General features: G+C 44.8%; 1 protein-coding gene across 3 annotated transcripts in view; it reads right to left on the bottom strand.

Moving 5' to 3' along the window:
• LOC8035684 (carboxy-terminal domain RNA polymerase II polypeptide A small phosphatase 1) overlaps positions 1-25,333 on the bottom strand; it is an 81,626-nt gene extending 56,293 nt beyond the window's left edge. The window contains exon 1 of one of the 3 annotated variants that reach the window (XM_040503782.2): positions 25,059-25,333. In XM_040503782.2, coding sequence (XP_040359716.1) covers positions 25,059-25,131 — 73 coding nt within the window. In that variant the 5' untranslated portion in view covers positions 25,132-25,333. Of the gene's footprint in view, positions 1-24,021 lie in introns of all 3 variants that reach the window. The other 2 variants (XM_029974303.4, XM_040503780.2) reach the window with 2 other exon arrangements.
• Between the last annotated feature and the right edge of the window lie 518 nt (positions 25,334-25,851).

Genomic DNA, 25,851 nt, shown 5'->3' with positions numbered 1-25,851 from the left:
GGATGTAATATCGTCCTAAATCATGAACCTGGAAGGGACAGAATTCCAGCGTCTGAAACACTTGCGCCACCGCTCCACCGATCCTTCGCAAAATTGTCTTGTGTCGTGTGGACGGGCGTGGAGGTTCATCGGCGGAATTGTCTCCGCCGATGGCTTTCGGGATTTGTAACCCAATTTTAAAGGTAAAAGAGACAAGCAGGCTTATAAAATGTACGGAAGCACGTCAATATCGGCCTAACTCAACGTCTTGTACACCGGGTACACGAAGTCCAGCTCCTCGAAGAGTTTGCGGCACACAACGCCAAACCGGGAAACCGGTGCTGGGAAGCGAGCCGATGCGAGGTCGCGGAGCTGAGTACTCCCCCTGACGTCACGGTACACCTCACCCAATCAGGGCGCTGCGACCGCAGCGACGCTTGTGTTCGCTCTCGGGGCTAATAGAAGTACAACAAGGGTAACAAGATCTTATCACACACAAAACTGGCACCTGTGCAACCCCCCTCCCTTTCCTTCCAAAATCTCTCACTTTAGAAGGCTGGTGGGCATTTGACTGTACAAAGTTTTAACGAAATGCCGGCTGGCCAAAATTTTCACGTAAATTTTTATTCCACAAAAACAAGATTGGTACCATGTTAGTCGCAATTAAGGGCCTTACTGAGGTACACTGGGGCAGGTGCATAGGCCTTAATTAGTTTTCTATATGGAACTCTTAAATTAGTAAAAATAAAAACATACCGTAATATATGGAGGGATACCCCACCCCCAAAAGACAGGCCGCCCCCTTCTTTGCCACGATTCCCAATGTTTGTCAAAAACACCGAAAAATAGCCCACTTCTAGTAATTGCAGGGCGCCGACCAATGGTGACCGCAGCGAAAACAGTATTACTTAACCACAGTGGGAAATAAGGGAACACTGCTGACTGGGAAGGACAGTCTTTGGTTCATCGTCCCTCCCTGTGCTCAAAGTTTCGCGAGTCACAAAATCTAAAACCAGCATTTTTTCAACTTTTTTTTTTCTTTTTTATGGCACACCGAAAGTTAGTTTACTGCTTGTTTTCATTGATTCGCTATTCGTCAAGATCTTAGGGTAGTTCAACTGAAAACCTGTTGGGCATCATCAAAACCCACTCAACGAGACAATTTTATGAATGTTTGGAAAGCATGCTTAGTTTTTCCAGCTCTTTAAATGCATCTAACTTGCATATGATGCAGTTTTTCCATTTCTTACCCCCATTCTCATGGTTGCTCCTCCTGCCTTGCACCTTGCATCCCAACAAGAAACTTTTGCGCACCATCATGCTTCCTACACGCTCCGTTTCTAAAATTTATAGATATAGTGGATTTTGATGATGCCAGTTAACAAAATTATATGCTTATTTTTTCCAATCAGAAATTATACGAACCAATTAAAGGCTATATGCAGTCACGGAAAATATGAAAAAGCCCAGGTGAGCACGTGGCTTAGAAGGCCTGCGGTTGTATCGGAAGAAATCTATACCAATATCAATGTTCCGGGGGGCTCCAATATTTTTTTTTTGTCACATCTCGCTTGCCCAGCTGTTTCCGAGACTGACTGCAGCACCTAATGTAGAGGCATTCCACCACAAAAAGGCAAAATCAATCGTGGCAGAAACCACAAGTCGGCAAGTTGAGCGACCAGCTTTCGGGCGTTTTATTAGTTTGCATGATAAAAAAACAATATTTTATTTCATCGAGCAGGCAAGTTTGATGCAAAAGCAGTGCCAAAATCAGTGTTGACACGGCCGTCATTTGCCGGGCAAGTGCGGAGAAAGGACGAAATTCGGCTTGTGCACACAGCCGACTTGATGATAGCCTCTTCCATCAACTGGAAGTGTACAGGGCATGGAGCTTGCTTGGGCTTTTTCATATTGTAACTGCTTAAATAGGCCCCTTGGCGGTGTCTAGTAGGACATTAATACTTATTCAGCACAGTGTGTACTTCTTGCGGGATACCTTCGGCTGGCGTTTGATGCAACACTCTTCATTACTGCTGTTTGAACAAATGACACTACAACTGAATTGTGATGACGAGAAGCGGTTTCCATTGCACACCTTTTGTAGCACGTTCTGTAGCAGGCGTAATATTGGTTTGGAGCAAATGCTGACATCTCTTAGCACATCCCTTGAAAATGGATGATTGATTGCATTGCTAAACGAGTTCATCCATGGTAATGATAGAGGGTTCCTCTTTGATGCTGGAGCATGTTATTGTAATAAGAATGGATAGGGTGCAAAAGAAATGCAGGGCCTTCTTAGAAATAAGGCTCAGGTCAGAGTAGCTTCCATTTACAATGGGTATTAAAGATATTGTTAAAACAATTAATCCTAGCACAACACTTAAATTAGGATGAAGCTTCTCTTCCCTACCCGTTTACACTCGGTAGTTTATTTAGCCTGTAAGTATTTCTGTAAAATGCCAGCAAAAACAGCATATCCACTAAAACATTTATGAAAAAAAAATGTGCCACCAATTTTTATGAGCCTACCAAACTCAACTCGTATCATAAACTGCAAAAACAACCACCCACAAATAGTATTAAATCCTACACTTGCACTTTAGAAGTAGCACTGCTCTTCAGCAACGTCGGAACCAGAATTAAGTCAAATTTCGCTCCTCTTTCGATCAACAGCTGCACAGGAACTACCTTGACTACCGTATTTATTCAAAAATACACCCGTCTTTTTTCTTCTTCTCGACACAGCTTTTTAAAATTAGAAATTACCATACAATCAATACCAAAAAAGGTCGACCGGTAATAATCCTGAGCATCATTTCCGTGCCCATCGCGCAAACCATGGCACTCCCTATATGAGCCGCTGCTCCTAGCACTCCGGTGCAGCGGTCAAGCTCGATGCGCGTGTCTTGGAGAGAAGCAGAAAAGGTTGATGCAAGCGGCGCAAGTGCCACGGTACACTGCAGGGAGAGCACGCAAACATATGGCAGACATGATAATCAAGTGATTTCACTTCGATATGGCATCGGTGAAAGACGTGTGCGGCAGGTGCGCTGCCCCGATATCTCAGCAGCGATTCATTGTTTGTTTGGGCACGTGCGTTTGCAGCTTTCACTGCGAATGTGTTAACGTACGTGAGGCCGACCTACTTGTCAAGAAAGGTGTTAGCACTTTTAAGTGCGCCTCATGAATGAAACACGCGAGTCCGGAGACTTCGCACATGAACATTGAGAAGTCATCGTTGGCCGCAACGGCGACAGTCCACTGGAAGAAGCGCCGCCAGAAAATTGCGACCTTCATGAAGTGGTGCGCACACTCTGCAGCAAAACTGACGGTCTGGTCGATCCTTACAGCATGACAACGAGTCTATGCTTATGCATCTGGTGCAGAATAGCGAGCTTTTTTGCAAATGACCTTGCTGCTGAGGCCCCAAGCACCGTTCACCAGAGCGGTCAACCAACTACTTTCTTCGAAGTACTACTACAGTCAGGTGCCGCCGCCCAACCGGCATCTACAGGCTGGCTAACAATCTCCAAGGCCTTCAGATCTTTGTCCAACAGCAGGTTTCTACAGCCGGAAGCAACCGCTCAAGCAGTGAGAGTTCCTCCGAATGCCGCGGGACGTCAAAGACAGCAATGGGGGCGTCACCAGTCACCTGGAAACGACGGAGGCTACCCAATGATGCTGCCACCCGGTCCTAAGAACAGTTCCAAGGTGCAGGTGCAGGGTGCAACTTCAGGCAAGCCAAGCAGCTCCGGTTATAAACCCCGATGGACACCTTGTGACTCAACCTCGGCGCAAGGACCAGCTTTTTGTGGGAACGGCTCAGCCAGTAAGCTATCTGCCGCTTTTAGGCCTCCTAGGCTTAGAGCACTCTTTGTTTCTCGTTTGAATCCATCGATTACATGTGAACATGTTTCTGATACTGTCAACAGCACAATGGGCCCACAGTCATGTGTCTGTACGAAGTTGCTCACGAAGCATGACAGCTACTTTTCATTTCATGTGTCAGTAAACGAAAATTACTTCGAGAAGTTTCGAGATGCAAAACTGTGACCCGCAGGCTCATTCTTCAGACCATTTCTTGGCACTCCAAAGTCAAGCAGACATGCTTCTCAATCGGAGAATATAGTGTCTGAGCCATTTGCTTGAGCCTCCCCTTTAGGCTCTTCAATTTGAATGCTCGTAGTGTGCTAAACGACAGCACTAGAAGCAGTTTTTCTGACATACGACTGACGTGGCAGTTATCACTGAAACTTGGCTCAACGAACACATGTCGAGTCACAAAGCGTTTCCTATCGGCTACAAAAATTTTCGTAAGGATCGACCATCAAGAGGCAGTGGTGTTGCAATTGCAGTAAAAGACAGCATACCATGCTCTCATGTAAGCTGCACTAATGACGCTGAAATGATCTGGGCAAAGCTTTGTTTTTCATCACTGTGAATTATAGTGGGTGCGTTTTATCATCCACCTAGCTGCAATGTTCCCCACTTATGGGCGCTACATGAACCTCTTTGCGCACTTCCGAAGCGCTACACACACGTGGTACTTGCAAGTGATTTTAATTTACCACACATTGATTGGGATCATATGCAGCCTCTGCGAGTGACAGCAGTCGCACCTACTCAAGTCGTTCATAGCTTCTCATGCATTACAAACGCAACAAGAAGCCTTGATCTTGTCTTTGCTTCACCCAAAATCGCGCGGCAAGGTACAAGCTGCAAAATTGTTGAAGGTGTTTCTGACCACTCTCTTGCTGTTTGCACTCCCTCGCCTGCTGGTCAGATACCGTTGACTTAAAGGGACAATGGAGGCAATTTCGGACATCGTTTTGGCGATTGAACTGGGTTCCAGGCACGTCTCGGACCACGTTGCCCAAATTTCAGCCGAAACCGGCGCTTGTGTGCCACGCAAATCAATTAAACAGTCGCGGTAATAATCGTACCGGAATCAACTGGGGCGACGCCCCGAGAGTTGCGGGAGAAGCCAGGAGAAGCGGAGCTCACGTGACCGATGTGAGGCCAAGAAGCGCGACGTCAGAAGAGACGCCTCAGCGATTGGTCGCAACGAGAGACGCGCCCTCGGTCACGTTTTGGTTCTCGGTTTTTGTGCATACTGTTCTAATTTTTGCTTGAATAACCATGAAAAGTATAAATCGGACCGGAAGGGATTACTAAACTGTAAATAAAGCAGCATAATTGTTTTTTTCTTTGCTACGCTGGACGCGAAACGGCCAACGAGCAACTATGGGCACTTGGGCATGCCGGCCGCTCGTTACCGGCTGGGCGGTCTCCCTCGGGTGACGGCGGAGGCCGCCCCACATGTACTCTTGTTCCGTTTGTGCTGGGTTACTGAACGGAAGCTCGAACTCGCTCGCGAGAGCGGCATTGCCGTCCATGTTGACAGATTCGACAGAACGACCGCGCCACCGCGCTGCTATAACCCACCGTGGTAACCAGAATCTCGATCTCCTAAATACTACCGATACTGACTATTCACACTTGACGTCACTCCCTAAGTCACCTCCGTTTTTGGAGGCCCAGAAACGAGAATGAAATTGTTCAGTTTCGGTTTCTTCTTTCGTAGGCACAGAAATACGCGTCACAAATGGCTACAAAAAAATTGGGCAGCATGCTATGTTCCCAAGAAGCATAAAAACACCATTCAAAAAAATTAAATAAAATCGTCTTCATTGTCCCTTTAAAGAGGTTCCACCACTTGCTAATAAATGTTGATATCCTCTATACTTTGGAAGAGAGCTTTCCCGAATTTTACGATATGTTTAAAGCCGCTAGCAGCACCACGCATGACTTGTGGTCGTAGTTGTTGTTGACTGCATCCAGGGGTTCATACCGATACAAGTGAAAAGAGTAAAAAGATATAATCCATGTATCACACATGACATCCTTCACCTAAAATGCAAACTACGCCGAGCTCACAAATTTCGTAATGCAAACACTTCTTTCATACCAATTTTGAGCAGGCATTTCAAGGCTTCAGTAACAAACGCAAAATACAATTTTTTTAACTTTACTTTGCACGGCTATTTACGTTGCAACCCCTGAAAGTTCAGGTGTTTCTGAAACTAAAGAAATCACCTTTCGTGGACCTGAGACTGCAACGGCACTACAAATAAGCAGCAGCCTATTTCTAATGCTTTTAATGACTATTTGTCGTCTATATTCACGGCAGACAATGGGACAATCCCGGGTTATGAAGCTTCTCCCACAACGATACCAGACAGTACTATTTCTGAGGAAGGTGTTATCGCAGCCCTCCTTAATCTAGACATTAAAAAGAGCTGTGGCACCGACAATATTCCAAAGGTTTTTTTCGTTTTAGGTACGATGAATGGTCGGCTACATCTTCGCACCTGCTTTACTGTCCTAATCTTAGCACAGGTGGGGTGCCAAACAAGTAGAAAACCGCAAGAGTGTTACCATTTTTAAATCAGGCGACAACCACCGTGTCGAAAACTACCAACCTATTTCACTTTTCTAAAGCTAGTAAAGTGTTAAAGCACTTCATTTTCAAGCATTTGATTGTGTTCTTTGAGAAAAAGTGATTTTTTTTTTTCCACAATGAACAGCATGGGCTTCGACATGGTATGTCAACTTTTGTCTCCCCCCCGACCTCAACCAATGATGATGCATGCACTTCGTCATGACACCGTTAAGATTAAAAGCGCTAAAAAGACGATACTAGTAAAAGAAGACACCACAGAGCGCAACTTGCAACTCAAGTTTAATCTCAATTGATCAAACAGAAAAAAACATTATATGCCAACAAAGCACCCATGTCTTGTACACACATCGCCCTACTAATCTACATTTATTCTTACTAGCTTGGCCTATCAAAGGTCTGTAAATATGCAACTTCTGAATCATAGAGGGCAATCGATGAGGCACTAACGCATGTTCTGTGACTGCACTTTAAAATATGCGTCTAAAATTTCCCTTGTCATTATGTTTCGGTTCCGGCTCAAGATAACCGCTTCTTGAAACTGTGGGACACAGTCGCATCTATTGCAGTGCACCGCCAGATTACCCATGGGCAACAATCTCACTGCCAGAGCATGCTCCCAGTCTATCATTTTACGCAGCGCTTAGACTGTGCTGCGTAAACCCCACCCCCAGATCCCCCCGCTCCACTCTAGCACACAGATTACCTAAATTCTGAGGTGCCGAGAGTACCGATACTCGGCAACAACTTTTCTTGGCAATGCAGTGGAGGGTACAGGCACGCATTCCCTCTCCCATTTTGAGCGCTAAATAAAGCTACGCGCGGGCTCTCCTCCTTTCCACCGCATTGCCAAGAAAAATTGTCGCCGAGTACAGTATCGCATGTTTTTCTCCCACTTTTTTTAAACTATGGTCACGACACATGTGTTAGCTCCCCATCGTGCGCCCTTTATGATTCGAAAGTGGTGTATTTACAGTCCTTTGATAGGCCAAGCTACTAAGAATAAATGTAGATTAGTAGAACATGACATGGCTGTTTTGTTGGCAAACGTTTTTTCCTGTTTGATCAAATCAGACTAAACTTGAGTTGCAAGTTGCGCTCTGTGGTGTCGTCTTCTTTTTGCTGACCCTGATCTTTTAATCTTCACAATGCATCCTAGCCCAAGTGAATAATACACTTATACATCATGGCACGTTCCCAGCGTTTCGATGCATCAAAGAGAGATCTTGGAACCAGCCTGTATTCCAGGGTCTTAGCCCGAGCTCCATTTCATTCTTGCACTCAATACATACTCGTTCGTCAAAAACCACTTCTTGGAAGTGGTTTTATCCTAAGAATAGAGTACAATTTTGTCAACGATATGAGGCTTTTGAACCTCTTACTCATGTTAAAACGAGAATATTTATAAAAGATAGCCTTTGATTGAGCACATAATAACACATCTTGCCAACTTATAACAATGCACCCAGGTTGTGCGTCACCCTTCAGTTCCCACGGCTGCCAACCCGAAAACTATTTCCCATTCTTTGCTTTGCTATTAAGCAGCACAATTGAAATATTTGCAAGAGATTTCTCTATCCCTTTTGATAAATTAAAAATGTACAAATTAAAAACTGGAAATTCTTTCAAAGCTAAAATTGAAGCATTACGCCTTTAAAGGAGCTGTGCAACGATTTTAACGTTGAAAGAATTGGCATCTTCTGCTTTTGATATTGTTCACCTTGTCACAAATGACAGAAAACACACCTCCTTTTATCGAAATATTGCGATTCCGCCGCGTAATAGCGAGGCAGAACTTAGAATATTCCCCGACCTGCAGCCGCGAGCGGCGGCCATGAGAAACACGAGGCGGGACGTCACTGGAAAATCTCGTAGAAAGATAGCAAGTTGTGCGAATACCTGCTCGATAAAAGGTAACTTTTCTATAAATCTTGTCGTTCCAACATAAATATAAATGCGTCAAAAACCTGGTATCATCGACAAAACTTTTATTATACGGCGTTTTAGTGGTGCCATCTATCCTAGGTCCACAGAACTATCAGCTCCATCTGCTACCGTGAACAGCCGCCAGAAGCCGGAGGGGGAGAGAGCCTAACCTCCTTGAGAGAGCCGGACGGGTATGGCCGGACCCGGACGAGACTTTCCCCCTTTCACCACATTGTTTGCGCTGCGCCCACTGCGCCCGCCAGCACGTCGTCACGCGGTCGCGAGCGGATGAGTTCTCGCTGCTCACTGATGGCTCTAAAGAGAACTTCTCCGGAACCCCGCGCCTACCCCCTCAACGTCACTGCACACGTGACCCGGAAGACGACGTACAAGTTGAGAGGCGGCAAAAACCTGGATCTTTTTCATATTTTTAAATAAAAACTAGGGTATCCATGCAAAATCTTGTTTTTTGTAGTTCACTTCAGAAGTGTAAGGCATCAACTTCCACAATAATTTAAGCAAAGCCCTGAAATTGTTGCACAGCTCCTTTAAAGGAGCACTGACACCCACCAAATTTTTTTTTTTTTTTTCCCTTTTTTGTCACGCGATTTAATATGGTGTCGGAATACTATTCAATTAATATTTTGCTACAGTGTCACTATTTTTTAAATAAAGCCAAAAAACGCAACTGCTCAAAAACCGAAACTCCCGCACCCCACGGAAAAGTGGAGAGGATAGAGTGAGTGGCGGAAGTCGCGTGGCTACACCCAACCGTGCAATTTTTTTTTTTTTTCACATAGCAGACGAATTGCGTTTGTTCGCCGTGCGATTCCTTTGCAGATATGTTTGTTCCGCACGCTGTTCTGTACTTCAAGGTGAGTTGTTTTGTACATTTAAATGTTGGCAGTTAGTAGCGAGTGCCCGTGTTGAATTCCCGTGATTGGCTCTGAAAAGAATACTCCCAAGATGTTGCGTCTGAAAGTGGCATCGTGCGGCAGAGTACACACAAGTTTCCGAAAGATCAACGGGTCCGGATCAATGGCTGGCTGTAATTCCTGTAGAACACTTACGCGAAGCTCGGAAAGCGGACGCTACCCGATTTATAAGCTCCTTGCATTTTGTGGAAAGTGACTACGTTGAGTTCGCAGGCGTCGAAAATGGAACCCTATACCATTTAGTTCAGCGACGTATCGTCCACAACAATTTTTTTTTTTTTTTTCAGTGATAATTGTAAAAAAAAAAATGTAAACATAGCAAAATGCTTGACAAAAAAAGGTACTCCAACACCAGGGATCGAACCCGTGCCCTCTGCATGTGAAGCGGACGTCTTTCCACTGAGCTACTGAAGGAACTCTTTCATGCGTAGTAATGAAGCAGGTCGACTGTATGTCGGAAGTTTGCTGGCGATTTCTCTTCAATACATGCACTCCCGGCTTGAAGTCAGGCAGCACCACGCATAGGCTATATTCGCACCTCGTAAAGAAACCGTATGCTTGCGCATTCAACTCGAAGTACGCAATTCGTGCTTGACGTTGGAGCGAGCGATGTCTTCAGCCACGAGAAGGGACAACGACTCGGCAACGTCTTCGTGCAATCGGCTTGCTGGTCGGGCGTGTCGTACGGGATGAATATCAGATCTTTTGATCATTCCAAAATTTCTCTTTCGAAGGAAGCCAGAATTCGCCGGTACCGTGAACGACAGTTCTGAAGTAGAGGTCTAACGCCCGTCGTCCGCTGCCATCCCACGATACGCGAAATGACGCCATGTTGAGAATTATGCAGTGAACACACAGAATGCTTCCGATTGTCTGTGCTACTTTTTTTTTTTTTTTCAATCAACATATTTGCAGCTTTTTGGAAGGCACAAAAAATGGGTTTCATATTTTTTTCTATTTTTAATATTGACTGTGTGCCTTCAATGACCCACGACTTTGATTAAATTTGGTGGTCGCGTCGAAACCTTAGAAAACAGCCCGTGACCACGGAAAAGAGAGTGAGGGCGACTCAAACCGGCCAGTTCTCGATCGGCGGTTTTCGGGCAGAAAGAAACCAAATTTCGAGCCGCAAATTCTGTTCTGGGTAGTTGGGCTCTCATATGTCACATACAACTAAAAGCCTCAGCAAGCGTAAATACCCTGTCAGTGTCCCTTTAATATTGTCCTATCACAACCAAATTTGACATGCACATGCTTTAGAATCTGTAGAATGACACTATCAAGGTTTAGATAGAGTTTACAATTTTTAGATACATTAAAAATGTAAGAAAATTGTTAGCCCTAAAATATTTTTGTTTATTGCACTCAGTGGTTTAAAAGCGAATTAGCATATTTCACTAGGCTCTTTAAGTGTGTTGCCATGCCCCACGTGTGTGCAAGAATAGGTTTTTCTTTCTTCTGAGTGCATGGCATCTAGAACATAAAAAAACAAGCTATATCAAAACTAACACCAGATATATAAAAAAGATTATCAAGCACTATAAACTAAAAGCTTAATTCAGTCATCATAAGTAATAAAAGGGATAATGAAATTAAGATTGAAATATACCTCTCACATTCACAAATAAGTTAAACACGATCAACGAAATCTGCTAATGACAATCGCACGTTTGTATTTTGAACAGATGGCTATATTTTTCGTTCCAAACGGCAGATATCATCGAGCACTCGAAAAGCAGCCATTGCGTTTGTAACGTCATGTTTACCTTCAAGGGCAAAGCTACAGGGAAGCTGGCGTGGTTGCGAGCTTCGCCACTTGGTGGCATCAATGCGTTACAATTTGGAACACCCGCAGGAGTTGACTAGGCGTGGCAGAGAAGGGAAAACCGGCCAAGTTCCAGAGTGCTCGCACGCACTTCCACAGAGCGGCCCTGTTCTTATGGGTAGTTTGACCCAACGACGTTCCATTGATTCTTTTTAAAATAATGTCTCGGTGTCTTTTCGTGCTAAACAATTGGTGTCTGTCTGTGGTGTGGCCAGAACTTGGTTCCCATTTCAACAATAAAATGGGCACTGAAATTCGGTTGCAGTACCCCTTAAAGCAAAATACCGGAATACCTCGGCGTCAATCCCTGGACATAATGTCCAATGAAAACAGCCAAGAATGCACACCGGTTTGGAACGCTGCAACCAATGCACTTCAGCATGCCACGCAAGCTGGGGAGGTTTGCTATTCGCGTTAAAGGGCATATGCCATCTGACATAGTATGCATCAAGTCCTGGGTAAAAGGGGCACATGCGAAGCCACAATGTATGATTGTAAAGCCACGCATATATTGTTAAAGAAAATAATGAGTCCTATACTTCGTTTCAGCTTCCGTCCGAGCGCAGCCGAAGCTACGTGTGGTCGGAGCCAATAACACGCCGGCAAAAGGTCACGCAATCTCGCCTGCACTTTTGTATCATTCCGCTGCGCCGCTGGTCATCTGTGCCACCCCCGCTCTCGCCGAGTATTTCGTCTGCTACGGGTGTATCAACTGTATCGCCTGCAACGGTCTAAAAAATGCCCTTTCACGTCCTGAAATTTAGTAACAGAAGATGTCAATACGTAGGCTGGCCGCTGGCGTTTGTGTCCGAGCTTTCCACCTGTTCGGCATTTCGGCATAGTTACAAGATGTAGGCACACATTGCAAGGTGCCCGATGAACCGGCCGTTGATGTTTCCTTGTATTGTCCGGATATGCCAGGGCTCGAGGCGCAGTACTCTCCCCCAGCTTCTCGGCGTTCAATGTGATAACCAGGTGAAGGGGTGCCCTGACTTCGCCGCATATCAATGAATTGTAGTAACCCGGACGTTTTTCTTGTTTACAACGCATTCGCGGTACAACGCAGCCGGAGTCTCCTGCCGAATTTGAAAGTAGACATTCTTCACGACCTCTCGCGCCTGACGCGCAAGCGTGTTTTAGCGAAAGGACGTTTTGAAGCGACTCGGTAAGGAAAGCAACGAAGCACATATATTGGTCATTACGGGAACGGATTCACACAGTAAAAACCGAGCGCTGCAGCCATGTTGCCAGCGGATGTATGTGTTTTCCCCAAAACCCGTGCATTTACATATATTAATAAAAACATAAACTTCAGATATCTAATTCCTTTAGTTGCAAATCCTTCTCAGCAGTACACATCTGGAATATTGTGCAATGTTTAAGCACAAAACAGTTACTTAAAAAAAATTACTTTTGCGGACTACTTTGTGGTGCGTAGGGAGCTCTTCTCCAAGTTGCGAACCGTCCCTCAGCCTTTGGCTGCGCTCGGACGGAAGCTAAAACAAAGTATAGGCAATTTTTTTTTTTTTTTTTTCAGGATATTTAAATGTAGCGCATGATACCAATAGTGTGTTTTAATGCCACCTTTAAAAAGTCACCCTTGTGACTATGCATGAAGCTTGGTTCAATTATTCCTAAACTAAAAATACAAGTCTAAGGATGCTCCTTGGCCCATACTATTCAAAAGCGAGTACCTACTGTCTGTTCACAAATGCATGTTTGAGACCAGAAGTGCCAGTCATGTAATGCATGTCATTATTGTTGAAGCTATCTCACACACACACTGACCCAACATCTATGAGTGGTCGTGAATAATTTCCAGTACACTTTGTTGACAGACTAACAGTAATCCAAAAGGCGGCAGTGCTCGAAACAGCAAGAGGCTATAACAAAAATACACAACTCAGCAAGAGTTGACAATTGACGCTAGTCAAGGTGCATGTTTGCTATGCAAAGTTCTGCCTAGATTACACTGACAACTTCAAATATTTCAAGTTTGCAGCATAGACTGCAGAAGATTAGCTAATTTAAAAAGAAACAATGGATATACAATCAAGTATAGACTGCATTGTCCATAGAAAAAAAGGCTCACACATCTGTTTTCCTGCAGAAAAATTAGATGCTAATCACCGGAATGGAAGCGGTATTTGGCCTCTTGCAGCACTTTCAGTAACAGTCAAAATACTGGTTTGGAGCAGCTGCTGACGCTTTTGAAACAGATGCCAACGTCTGTTAGCACATCACTCGAGAATGAAAGGGATTGCATCGCCACATAAGTCCATCTATGATAATGACTGCAGGCTTCTCTTTCATACTGGTCCATACTGCTTATAACTTTTTGTAATTAAAATACATAGTGAAAAAGGAACACAGAACCTTACTTTTAGAAATAAGGTTCTGGTCAGAGTAGGTTCTATTTAAAATAGGTACTCAAAAAAGTGTTGAAAAAGGAATCCTAATGCAACACTTCAGTAGGGATAAAGCCTCTTTCCCCTCCCACTTTTACACCAGGCAGCTTATTTAGCCCGTAAATATATATTCTGTAAAATTACTGCAAAATCCAGCAAACGAACTAAAGTATGTCAATCAATAAAATGTGTCTCCTTCCCTCCCCCCTTTAAAAACACTCAACACTGCAATATTACAATCTGAAGAAAATACCCCCTCATAAATAATATGAAAAGCTACACTTGTGCTTCAAAATTGACAGTGCTCTTTAGCATATTGGAACCAGAGTGAGGTCAAAGTTTGCTGCTTTTTTGATCGACAGCTGAGCGGGAACTACCTTGACTAGCGCATTTATTTAAAAAAAGACCAGAGTTTTTTTCGCTTCTCGTAGTAGCTTTTTAAAATGAGAGATCCGCCTCAAATCAAGGTTAAAAAAGGTAGACCTGGAACAGGCACTCCCTCATGCCAGCAGCTGCTTATATACTCCGTTCACCCTTAAGCTGAGACTGCAGCCAAAGCTACAAGCGCGAGCTAGCCCACGCCCCGGGATTTGAGACGTGCATTTCTAACAAGAGCGCTCGGTCTGCGGAAGAACACTTCAAAGCAGCAACCTCTCGTGCTTGTGGCATTGGCTACAGTCTCAGCGGTAAAGCTTGACAGGCACGCTGGTGACAGGCGGCACAGAGGCATGGGGTAGACATGATAATCAACTGCTCTCATCAGAAGTACAATGTCTTATCAGAATAGCCGCCATCCTACTATTTGGCAATGTCTTCTTGCAACTTCACTCCTGACATCGCCGACATTGTCTGGAAATTCAGACGATAGCGGCGATCAACCCACCACCGCATCAACCGGCCAGCACAGTTCACAAGCAATCTCTAAACCTTTTCTCACCTTAATTCAAAGTGCAGCCGGCGCTATGAGCCAATGGGACGAACCGAACAGCGTCAAAGCACAAACAATTCATCCATGTAAGCGTTCTTTCAACTAAAGCAGTGAAGTACAGCAAAAGCCCCTTTACACACTTTTAGTGTGTGTGTTCGTAGTTGTATGTTTTAGTCTTCGACAGTGCTATGACCTAAGTAAGATGAAACAAGCTATATGGTGAGTAGATGCTGCGAAATAGATATTTGTATGATTTTTCTTTCTTCCTACTTCTCTCAATCAGGGGTGAGACAGGTGAAGCAGTTTTTGGAGCAGAAAAATCTGGATTTTGAAGTAGCTTAGGAGCACGAAATTCTCGTTTCGGAGCAGCAGTTTACGCATCTTGGAGCAACTTTGGAGCAGAGAAGTCTACAGTTTGGAGCAGAGTAGGAACAGGACATGTTAGAGCAGCTTATCAGCAACTGAAATCATAAAAAAATCTGATATAAATCCGATAAATCTGATTTTTCTTCTTTATACGTTATTTTTTTCCACCCTGGTTCCAATAAGTCATCAGCGCCGATTTGCACCGAGATAAAATATAAAAGAACAAAAAAAAAAAGAAAAGGCAAACCCGAGTCCAATGCGCATAGATGAGGACAACAAACACAGGCTTGCTGCAAAACTATGGGCACCAGGTACTTTAAGCTTATACAAACTGGTGCCAAAGAGCAATTGTAGTGCAAAACTTTTTAAAGCGGTGATTCGAGAGCATGAACAGGGAAGCACGGTTTACTACAACCAGATATCCATCGGACGCTCGTAAAGAGCATGTGCAGATAGAAAAAAAAAAAACTCCCCACAAAAGTGAGTCCCAAGGTCAATAGTGAATTGGTAGAAAAGCTATGAGCAGCACATGCGTGCCAAGTACGGGTGTGTGACCGATTCATTCGATTGTTCACGCACTGGAAGCATGTGTGGGGTAACCGAAAGTACTCACGGCGACGGCGCCGTCCATTTTGACGAGAAGAGTACGGACACGAATGAACAATTACGCAATCAGGGTGTCTAGCAAAGTATTATTTTGAAATTCCCTGACTTTTCCAGATTTTCCCTGACAATTTCAGGCGAAATTCCCTGACCACAGTAGAGGCAGCTGAATATATAAGACAATTACAACACAAGCATTGAGCACTGAAAGGATCATTTTGCACGGGCTTAATACAACTTGCATATTCCGATCGGGTTCGTCCAGTCCAGATTAAACGAGCACTTTCTTGCCGCCGACATCGTCAGTGAAGAGGCCACTTCCGGATGGCAGCATGGCCGCCAAATCCACTTTCGGCTTAAGGCTTGGATTAGACTGGGGTCTGCGGCTTTTCCATTTCTTACTAAATTTAGTAGCTCTAATTGGATCTAGCCTTGTGTCGCGCCCTCGATCCAATCCAAGGCCTTGACTGGATTTGTTGGCTGTTCCCTTTGCATCGGGTAGCACACTCTACATCGGGTGAGCAGAGCCCGCGCTCCGCTCTAAGCAGAATTTATTGCCTATTTTCTGCCCCGAAGTCCTCAAGTCTTTGCTCAGGGCACTCGATGGCGTTTCTTGCTCATTTTCCCTGACTGGGAAAATGAGCTCGCTTTTTGACAATATCCCTAACAATTCCCCGATTTTTCCCGGTAATTAAAAATTTCCCGACAATTCCCGGTTTTCCCGGTCGCTAGACACACTGACAATGGAGGCGCTCAATAGCACTTATAAGAAAAGGTTTAGGCTCAGAACAAAAGAAATACTTGCTCATCTTGATAGCCTGTGCGTCATATCTCGCGTGGCCAGACAGCGAGACCGCGTGACAGCACACCGGTAGCATGCAGTCACAAATGACACCGGAATATAGAAGGAAAATCGGGAAAAGACCACGTATCATAGGTAAAGGGTACTACAGCTAAAATCTTTGAATCCGGCGGTTGCTTGCGCCACCCTGAACCCGTGCCGTGTACTTTACTACGACGAGATCGAATGTTGCCAACCAAGCTCTCGTTTCCCGCAAAATCCAGCGTCGCCGGAATCTTTGGTGCAGTCTGGCACAATTTCGACTGATTTCGCGTTTTTGGCGCAACTAGGCGCAGAAATTTGGGTTTGTATCAAAATGGCGCAAATGGCGCAGATGTCACATCCCTGCTCAATAATAAAGTCGACCAATAAAAATATTTTTATGCTTTGCTTTTCATAAGCCGATCTTGGCACAGGTTTGGCATAATTCTTAGCACAAATGGCATTTTGGTGCAACATGTAGCACATTTTCGTTCTTGGCACAATTTGGCATATGGCACACCGCTTCCATCAGTGCAGTCATTGGAATTAATAGAAGGACTTTATTTGGTGGCCGCATCAAGCTTACCTTATTAACAAACTTGAATCAGTTCAGAATAAAGCATCTCGCTTCATATCTCATGACTACTCACGGACATCAAGCGTAACCGCACTTAAAACAAATCTAGACCTTTGCCCACTGGCCGAAAGAACTAAACTTGCTCGTCTTGTCATGTTCCACAAAATCTACTATTCCTCTTCGTCATTCCGAAACCATTACTGCCAACCTCCATCTCACATCTCCTTACGTCGTGACCACAGCCAGAAAATAAACCCTCTATTTGCGAGAACTAATAAATTTCAAAATTCCCCGCTCTCTCTAGCCATCAATAACTGGAATTCTCTTCCTGAGGCTATTGCTCTCGAAAATAATCCAGCTAAATTCCGCGATCTTTGCAAGGCACACCTCAAAAGTGTTTTTCGTTAGTCTAAATGTTTATGTCGGTAGCTAGTCATTAGTTTTCTTTTTTATGCATCCTGATGCGATTTAACCCTAGCCATTTTTCGGCAAATATTACTATTTGTATTTGTTTGTGAATCTACTTTTGCTTTTGTTTGTTTTTATGTGAGTTTGTATTCTTATCCCCCCTCATGTAATGCACTTCGGTAGAAGTGCCTTTGAGGTATAATAAAATGAAATGAAATGAAAGGAGTCGAGTGAATGACAAGAATAAAGTTTCCAGAAACAAATTACTGTTACACTGTGATTACAACAATGGCCTTTCATTCGCTCACTGTCCCAGCTCAAAGAGCAGTTTTGTAGAAAATCATCAGCGCTGCCTTGTCATTTGTTAGGCTCCTTCCATTGACAGAGATGAATGGTTCTTGCATGCTCTATGACAAAGAAGAAACCTGGGACATGTTTACTGGTTACTGTAAAATAAACGTGGTAATTCAACTTTCCTAGAGTTCCCAGAAAACTAAAATTTAGTAAAACTTTCGCATAGTAGCCTAGGTACCAAACACTCAGTAAAATTAACTTTTGCCGAACCAAACAATTTAGATTGGGAACAAACATGGCTAATGCTCTTCTGTCTCAACCCACTATTTTGTCACCCAAATGACCGTGCAAAAGAATGGAAGCACAAAGACTCATTTCCGCGCAATCTGTCAATCGATGAAACATATTAAAAGGAACCCAAATATGTTGAAAAACAGTGTGACTGGGACAAGTACAAAAGGACAAAGAGAACGCAAGACAAGCGCTGACTAACAACTGGTTTTTTAATCGAACATTAATAAGAAAGACAATGAAATGAAAAACATGGAGTCAAATGTTTGCGCACTTGCTGGGTGTCTGTGTCATCGAATATGTCCCCTTCTTTTTTCATCTGATTGTGGAACTTATTTTCTTTCCTTCCTCAGGAGCTCTTGTTACACTAAATCCGCTGCTTTTCAACATGAACTCTTACCAACTTGCCCAGTTATCTATCCTTATCAGGAACCCAAATACACTGCTCAAAACTTTCCGGCTACGCAAATCTTCTTGTTGTCATAACTCCAAAGCTTAAAAGGTAACATAAGAATCCATGCCTCCTTACGTCCCCATTGAAGCCAAGAGAACATAAGAACGAAAACTATACAACCATGCTACTAGCAAACTAACCTGCCAAGACAACCAAATACATCCCAAAAGGTAGACCAAACTTGTCCAAACATTTCCAATTTCAAACACTCCATCTCAAAGCACTTATCGTATCTTCCGGACTACAGATGTTTATAAGTTGAAATTGAATATGTTATTTATGTATAGCTTCTTTGTGAAAGCAGGACTCAAAGTGAGCTGCGCATGAGAAAGTTTTTACGTTGGGACTAAGCACCAGGCACAGAATAGAGTTGCTGAATGTTCCCAGAGTACCAAATTCCATTCAGCCCGCTTACCAAAAGTAAATCCCGCAGAATCCAGTTTCGATGGCAGAAGTTATCAGTCGGCCATTTTGGAGATGGACCCAAAACAACAAAAAACGCATATAAAACGTTTCCGCATTACCACGGGTATGTCAGGTACGCACGAGTGCTCTGGACATCTATGAGTTAGGACAAAACGGAAGGTGCATTGATTTTCTCTAGATTTTTTTTAAATCAAGTGGCCGCTAATATGGTTCGCCAAAGATTGCCGACTCGTCTGTTCGCCCCGGTTGCGCTGGTGCTGTATTTGAAACTCTACACCTCAGACGTTAAGGCTAAAACTCGACTTGGATGTGTTTCGAGACGACAGAGAGATGAGACAGTGAGGAGCAAGCCACGCACCGCTCAGAACGAAGGAAAGAACTTCAATTAAAAGAAATCAGTGTCGCCACAGACCAGGAAAGTGGATTGAAGAGCTCAAATGAGAAGAAACACTACACTGTACGCACTTCGCTTCGACCGCACAGGGCAGCGCCATATAGGGGAAAGGATGGAGCACGACTGCTGCGCCGTGACTCGGTTCTGAAACGAAGCTTGGGAGTTTCGGTACTCTGGGAACATTCAGTGACTCTAGTGCAGACTATGTGCCAAGTGCAGGCAATCTAAAAACTTATTTTGAAAGCAAGATTTGCCCCTCCAGACTATGGTTCAGAAAATATGATATAGTCTTACACGCCAGAAAGGAAAGTAAGCAGCAAGGCAACAACACAGTGTCACAGGTGTTTTCCCCACTCCGGAAGTGTCTCAATAAAACCCCACATGCAGCAAGATAATTTGTCCATTTGCTTTTAACAACCTTGCAACCCACTAGTAGAATGCAAAACACACTTCCATCCATGCCATAAAGTCTGGGAGCAAGATTAGCGACCACGCGCTCCAGGATTGTATCCTAGCAGTGACAATGAAACTGGAGAGTACTTTGGAAGGGAGGTGGTCTGCAGCCTTTCCCACCGAAAAGGCTGCAGATCTATCGGACTAGATGCAAGACCAGTGGCGCAACATCGGGGCACGAGCGAAAATAGGGAATATACTGAGCAGATAACCAAAAGCTAGAAGCGGGCCATTATTTAAGTATGAAGCAACTCGCTGTTGCAGTCGAAACAGCTCCAGTGTCTTCGATCATCATGGAGATTGTGGAAAGAAAACAGGCTATTTTACAATCCCCCAGGCTGTCAGATGTGGAATACGGCCAAACTGGCAGACACTCGGGATGTTGGGAAACACCCCATTTGTAAAACATTTTGCTCACGAAGACGTGTTATCCAATGGCAGCCGGCCTCTGCAACCTTCCTAGTGGCATACACACTGCCACAACAGAAAATGAATTTCCACCAGTGCAGGAATTCGGCAAAGCCCTGTCATTGACAGTTAATACTGAATCTATTTGTAAGAACAATTAAACCCAGATGCATGTCAGCTAGTTCCTGCAGCATTAAAGTAGTGCCACTAATAAAATTATAGCTGTCGGAGACCTCTTTGGTTCACTTTTGGAGGCACTTCATGTGAATATTTCGATGCTCAACCATCACAAACGCGCTTCTCGAGTCCTTCATAGACCACTGGAAAATGTTGTTCCTCTGACTACAGCCAGCCTAGTCCAGGCCACTCAGCTTTCTTTCCCCCCATTCCCCTGACTTAGAATTGAAACAACAGAAAAAAAAAACTACTTATTCACAACTAGACTGGCCTTCAAAGCTTCATCCAGCACAAAGGAAGAAATGGGAGTGTTATGCACCAGACAGAAAAAAAAAAACATTGTGCAGCTCTATTTGATATTAATCAAGTAGCATAAATGGTCCACAGTTCAGTTCCCTAATTAGAGACATATTACACCAAATAAGAAATAACCGTGAGCATGAAACTCCAATAACAGTTTGTGGGATTTCACACTTACAGAATAAGCCTCATTTCTGACCCCACCTGCTTCAGTCATAAACATACCACATAATATGACAGCCTTCAGCATTTACAATAGGGTGTTTACACATGACATCAATCCACCATTTTGTTGCTACCTTGTTTTTTTTTTTTTTCAAACAAATTTACTAATTCGAAGGATTACATTGCAACCTGTTGAGATGTCAGTGTGGCAAGACATGATATAAGCTTATGTGCTCTATGCATTTGAAGGAACCCAGCAACGACATTTTGACTGGTTTTCAATTTGCACTGAACAAAGTAACTTAGTGAAACTTTTCCTTTCCCGAATTTTGCTTTATTTTAAAAGTTATAGGCAAATTAAAATTACAAAAACAAGCAAAAAATAACCTCCATCAAGACGTCCCTGGTCCTGGCTTGGGTAGCCGTGAACTACAGGAGGGGTAGTGAGCTCAGGGAGCGCTCACAGCTGCCGCACTCCCATGTCGACGGCTCGAGAGGGCACCACTAAAGCATGTTCTGGATAGGCTGTACGAAGCAGGCGGCCAGGGCGGCTCGCATGGCATTTGCTGCGGCATTTGGCGTGACACTTCGTTGGCCACAAACGACAGCAAACATGGGGTAAAGGTCAGTCCAGAATGGGAGCCACTTTGCACTGGCCGAACCGCAAGCCAAACCGGCTCACCAAAGGTCTTCGGAACGCTCAGAACCGGCCGGATCCTTGAGTCCATATGACTGCAGCACCACCGCATACATCCGGAACCTTTCTACGCTCGCCGCTTCACAGCGATGCGTGGCGCACGTTGGCACCTGATCCCACTACCCCTTTCTAGTATGCGTTGCCTTTTCCACCGCTTGGTGGCGGGTATGCCGACGGGTCATTTCTTGTTTCCATACATTATAAACTGGATGTGTTTCTTTTCTGATCTAAAATACTGAATAAAAACTACTTTCATAAATAACTGAAACGGTTCACGGCACTTATATTTTCTATTTCGAGTAAAAAAAAAAAAAGCTTTTAGCAGCTCCGACCAGTCGTAAGGCAGGAGCTGGCCAGGACCAACAACGTCACAATGTTGTCACATGCTACACGCGTTCGGTACCACGGGGCGCTCCCATAGGTGGAGGAGGCTTCCGCGTCGTTCGGTTAAAATATGATGCACCGATACTTAGTTACTCTCTCCATACCCGGTGGGTTGCCCGAACCACAAGAGATGTGTAAACCGCAAAAAAGGTAGACGCTTAAATAGGACTGCAGGGCCCCTTTAAAGGGGCCCTGCAATCATATTTAAGCGTCTACCTTTTTTGCGGTTTCCACGTCTCTTAGGGGTCGGGCAAGCCAGCGGGCACGGAGAGAGTAACTAAATATCAGTGCGTCATATCTTAACCGGACGACATGGAAACCTCCTTCACCGACGAGGGCGACCCGCGGTATTGAAAGCGCGCAAAATGTGACGTCTTTGGTTCTGGGCTTACTACTGGTCAGAGCCGCTAAAAGCTTCTTTTTAGTCGGCTTCTTTTTAGTTGAAATACAAAATATAAGTGGCGCGAACCGTTTCAATTATTTATAAAAGTAGTTTTTGTTCAGTATTTTAGATCAAAAAAGAAACAAATGCAGTTTATAAAGTATGAAAACAAGAAAAGAAACGTCGACAAACCCGCCACCAAGTGGCGGAAAAGGCGGCGCATACTAGAAAAGAGTAGTGGGATCAGGTGCCGACACGGAAAGATCCCGGATGTATGCAGCGGCGCTGCGGTCGTATGGGCAACAGGATCCGACCGGCTCCGAGCGTTCCGAAGGCCTTCGGCGAGAAGCTTTGTCTTGCAGTTTGGCCCTTTTGCAGTATGGCAGCGCAAAGTAGCTCCCATTCTGAACTGATCTTTACCATGTGTTTGCTGTCGTTTGTGGCCATTGAAGTGCCATGCCGACTTAGTGTTTAACCGCGCAGCAAATGCAATGAGAGCCGCTCTGGCTGCCCGCTGCATACAGCCTATCTAGAACACGCTTTAGTGGTGCCCTCTCGCACCGTCGACACGGGAGTGCGGCAGCCGTGAGCGCTCGATGAGCTCACTACTTCTTCTCTAGTTCACGGCCACTCTCAAGTAACCAAGGACGTCATGAGGGAGGTTATTTTTTGCTTGTTTTTGTCATTTTAATTTGCCTATAACTTTTAAAATAAAGGGAATTTCAAGAAAAGAAAAGTTTCGCTAAGTTATTACGTTCAGTGCGCTCAGGTTCGGTGCAAATTAAAAATTAGTAAAAAAGTCATTGCAGGGCCCCTTTAAGAGGTCATGTAAATCCTTAGAAAGCTAGCCATTTGCACATGCCAGACAGCACGTAACAAAATGGTGGACGAAATTATGTCAGTGAAAACACCCTATAAAGGCCAGATCTGAGCAGCGCTTTTGAGGGAAGAGGCACACTCGACTTTTCCATGGTCCATCCAGTGCCATCCCGCACCAGCTCGCGACGCAATCAATGGGCAACTGGGCTAGTTGAGAATCCCCAGCTGCTTCTAGCTGTATGCTCACCGACAGAGAAGTTAAAGACCTAAAGATATCCCCTGATTGTGCCCAATCCACCACCAGCTCTAAATCTCAAAAGAATCTCCTCCCCAGTCACACGCAGGAACTTGGTTGGACCGCAAATATACCCACGAATGTCAATATGGATACAACAAAGGCACCTCTAGTGAATACGTACACATACACGGATGTAGGTGGAGGTTGAGCATGTTAGCACCCAAGCCAATCGATATGTGCATAGCTTAAGCAAGGCCCTCTTAGGATAGCAGATCCATCGGAACATACCTATTAACCGAGTCAACATCACTACATATATGCAGAAGACCATGTTGGGATAGCATGTATAACTCTGCAGGGTCACAAAGAAAAGAAGCCTTGGTAGAGCTTTCCGAAGTGCTCTTGAACCACGCCCCCCTTTGCCTCATACACAAAAGCAAGCAAACACAGTCACTCATTCTAGCTGGCTGCCAAGAAAAGCCACGACGTCGATGCTACACCGGACAGAGCTATGAAAAGGAAGCACTCTCCACTCAAATCACTAACAAAATCTGTTATGGTAAAGGACGAACAAATCAGGTGCAACAGGGAATATTGGAGAGCGTACAAGGTGGGATCAGGACACGTCCTTCTCCCATTTTCTACACTCTACAACAATCAGGCGTGCTATAGGAGTGACACAAGTTAGGGCAAAAAGGCGATTCAAAAGAAGACACTTGGGCGAAAGCAACCGTCCAACACCAAGCCGCGAAAGTTGTCGCGAACACGCCAATCAGATCGGAAATCGGTCCGAGTTACGGCCAGCGATTACAAGCAGGAAATGTGCGCAGTAGGGCACCGTCGCGATATTCGGCAACGATGGGAGGGGGCTACTCCGGTGTGCCATAAGAAAACCGCTTACCTTCACCCATCTTCGAGAGCGGTCCCGGACGAGTTTTACGTGTGCGGTCCCAGTACACTGGCCATTGCTACAGCTTCGCGTCTTGCCGCGAGCTCCACGATCCACCGGGTCGACTTTAGGCTAAGCGACACTCGAAAGAACCAAACTCAGCAGACTAGCGCACTGAACGTTACAGATCTGCACACACAGGCGAGCTCACAGACACATGGCTGGGTCACTAGCGAAAATTCCCGTTAACGGTTGGTCATCCCCCGTTCGAACCCCTCTGCGCGCTAACTCCAGTCAAGCGGTACCGGCGGCTCAAATGTGAATATATACTCCATTAAAACGCAGCAAAAACGTAGGCCAATTTTTTTAGGAAAAAATATAGGATGCATGACCACGCCACCTTTCCCAATACACGCACGCGATGGGACCTTGGACTTGCTATGTTTTCACGCCCGTGGTCTGGATAGCGCGGTGGTCGCGAAAAACGAAAAAGTAAACCTCGCATTTGGAGTGCCCGATTAAGCGCTCATGAATGAAAACTACGCTTCGCCAGAAATGCTGCGTGCGTAGAACAAGGCGCTCTGAACTGCAAAGACGGGGGAAGCTCTCTTGTAAACAGCCCAACTTGCTCTTCGCAATCCCCACGCCGCGCCTGCCGCGACAGCACGGAGATGACAGCCTTGGTACTGGTTACACGATATAGGACTCATGTCAACAAAGCGTCCTTTTTCCTGCTCACAGGTCAAAAAGCGAGCACATTGGTTGGAGCGAGCAGTAGCTAAGCGCAGTTTGTAAGCACACACCGCTAACGGGGCTAACCCTAAAGCGTAAAATTGTGCTAAATACGCGCGACGACTTTTGCTCCCGCCCGCAGGTTTCCGTGCTAGTTGCCCCGAGTTTTGTAGTGCAGGACCTGCAAGCGGTCTTCGGACACACCCGCAGCGTGAAAAAAAGCACGCACCGAGCGCGCTTTTCAGTTTAGAACAGCGACACTACCTCCCTCTTTTACGATACAAATCGCGAAAGGCGCCATATTGCTGTGAACCTACCTCTATCAGGAGGAAAATTTGTTAGTTGTTCCTCTTCTCGGTTAACTTGGGTTATTATGGACGTACTGTCCATCGATCCCAAGTTTGCTTCTTGCTGTCTGCAGATATTTTGCTACAGTATTAAACGTGTAAAGTTTGCAATAAATTAAAAAGTTTCAGGATCTCTCACGGCTTCCTTCCGAGTCCATGTTAAAAATTTCTAGGCCTGGTGAAGAGGGGTGCGAGAATTTCACTGCGCATGCTCAGAGAAATCTCGCTCCTCCAAAGTTATTTAAAGAAACAGTGGGCAGTTATTATTTTTTTATTATTATTATTACCAGTGAATACAAGCAGCAAATCACTATAATTTACGGCATAACGAAATATGAAATGTTGCAAACGTTAGTGAAGCGCAAATCGCTCTCCATGTTAGCTTCGCGCGTAGGCGCGTAGGCCAACCTGGGCCAAGTATTTGCGTGCTTTTTCTTGTTTCGTTTTTTTGCTCAATCGAAGGTGGCGACGTATCACCTACCAAACTTACTGAACCTGCCCTGAATTTCACCTACACTTCTTTTTTAGAGCTTCGGCGGGCCCAGTCATTGCAAACATATCAAAAAGAAGAAGAAAATAAAACTCAAAGCAACTTTTATTGCTACACGGCCACGTGTTTTGGTGCTGAGGTGCACAGACAGCGTGCGATTTCGCATGCATCATGAAACGACAAACATTTCAATTAGTCCGCGTAGTTAGCTCATTAATAAGAAGAAACAAAACCGCGCGTTTTGTGGCCGCATAGCTTGCACTCCTCCATCCG

The sequence above is a fragment of the Ixodes scapularis genome, unplaced genomic scaffold (assembly GCF_016920785.2).
Source record: "Ixodes scapularis isolate PalLabHiFi unplaced genomic scaffold, ASM1692078v2 PGA_scaffold9__187_contigs__length_104089568, whole genome shotgun sequence".
Lineage (NCBI taxonomy): Eukaryota > Metazoa > Arthropoda > Arachnida > Ixodida > Ixodidae > Ixodes > Ixodes scapularis.
Note: the sequence above shows the minus strand (reverse complement) of the source record. Positions and strands in the feature narration are given on the sequence as shown.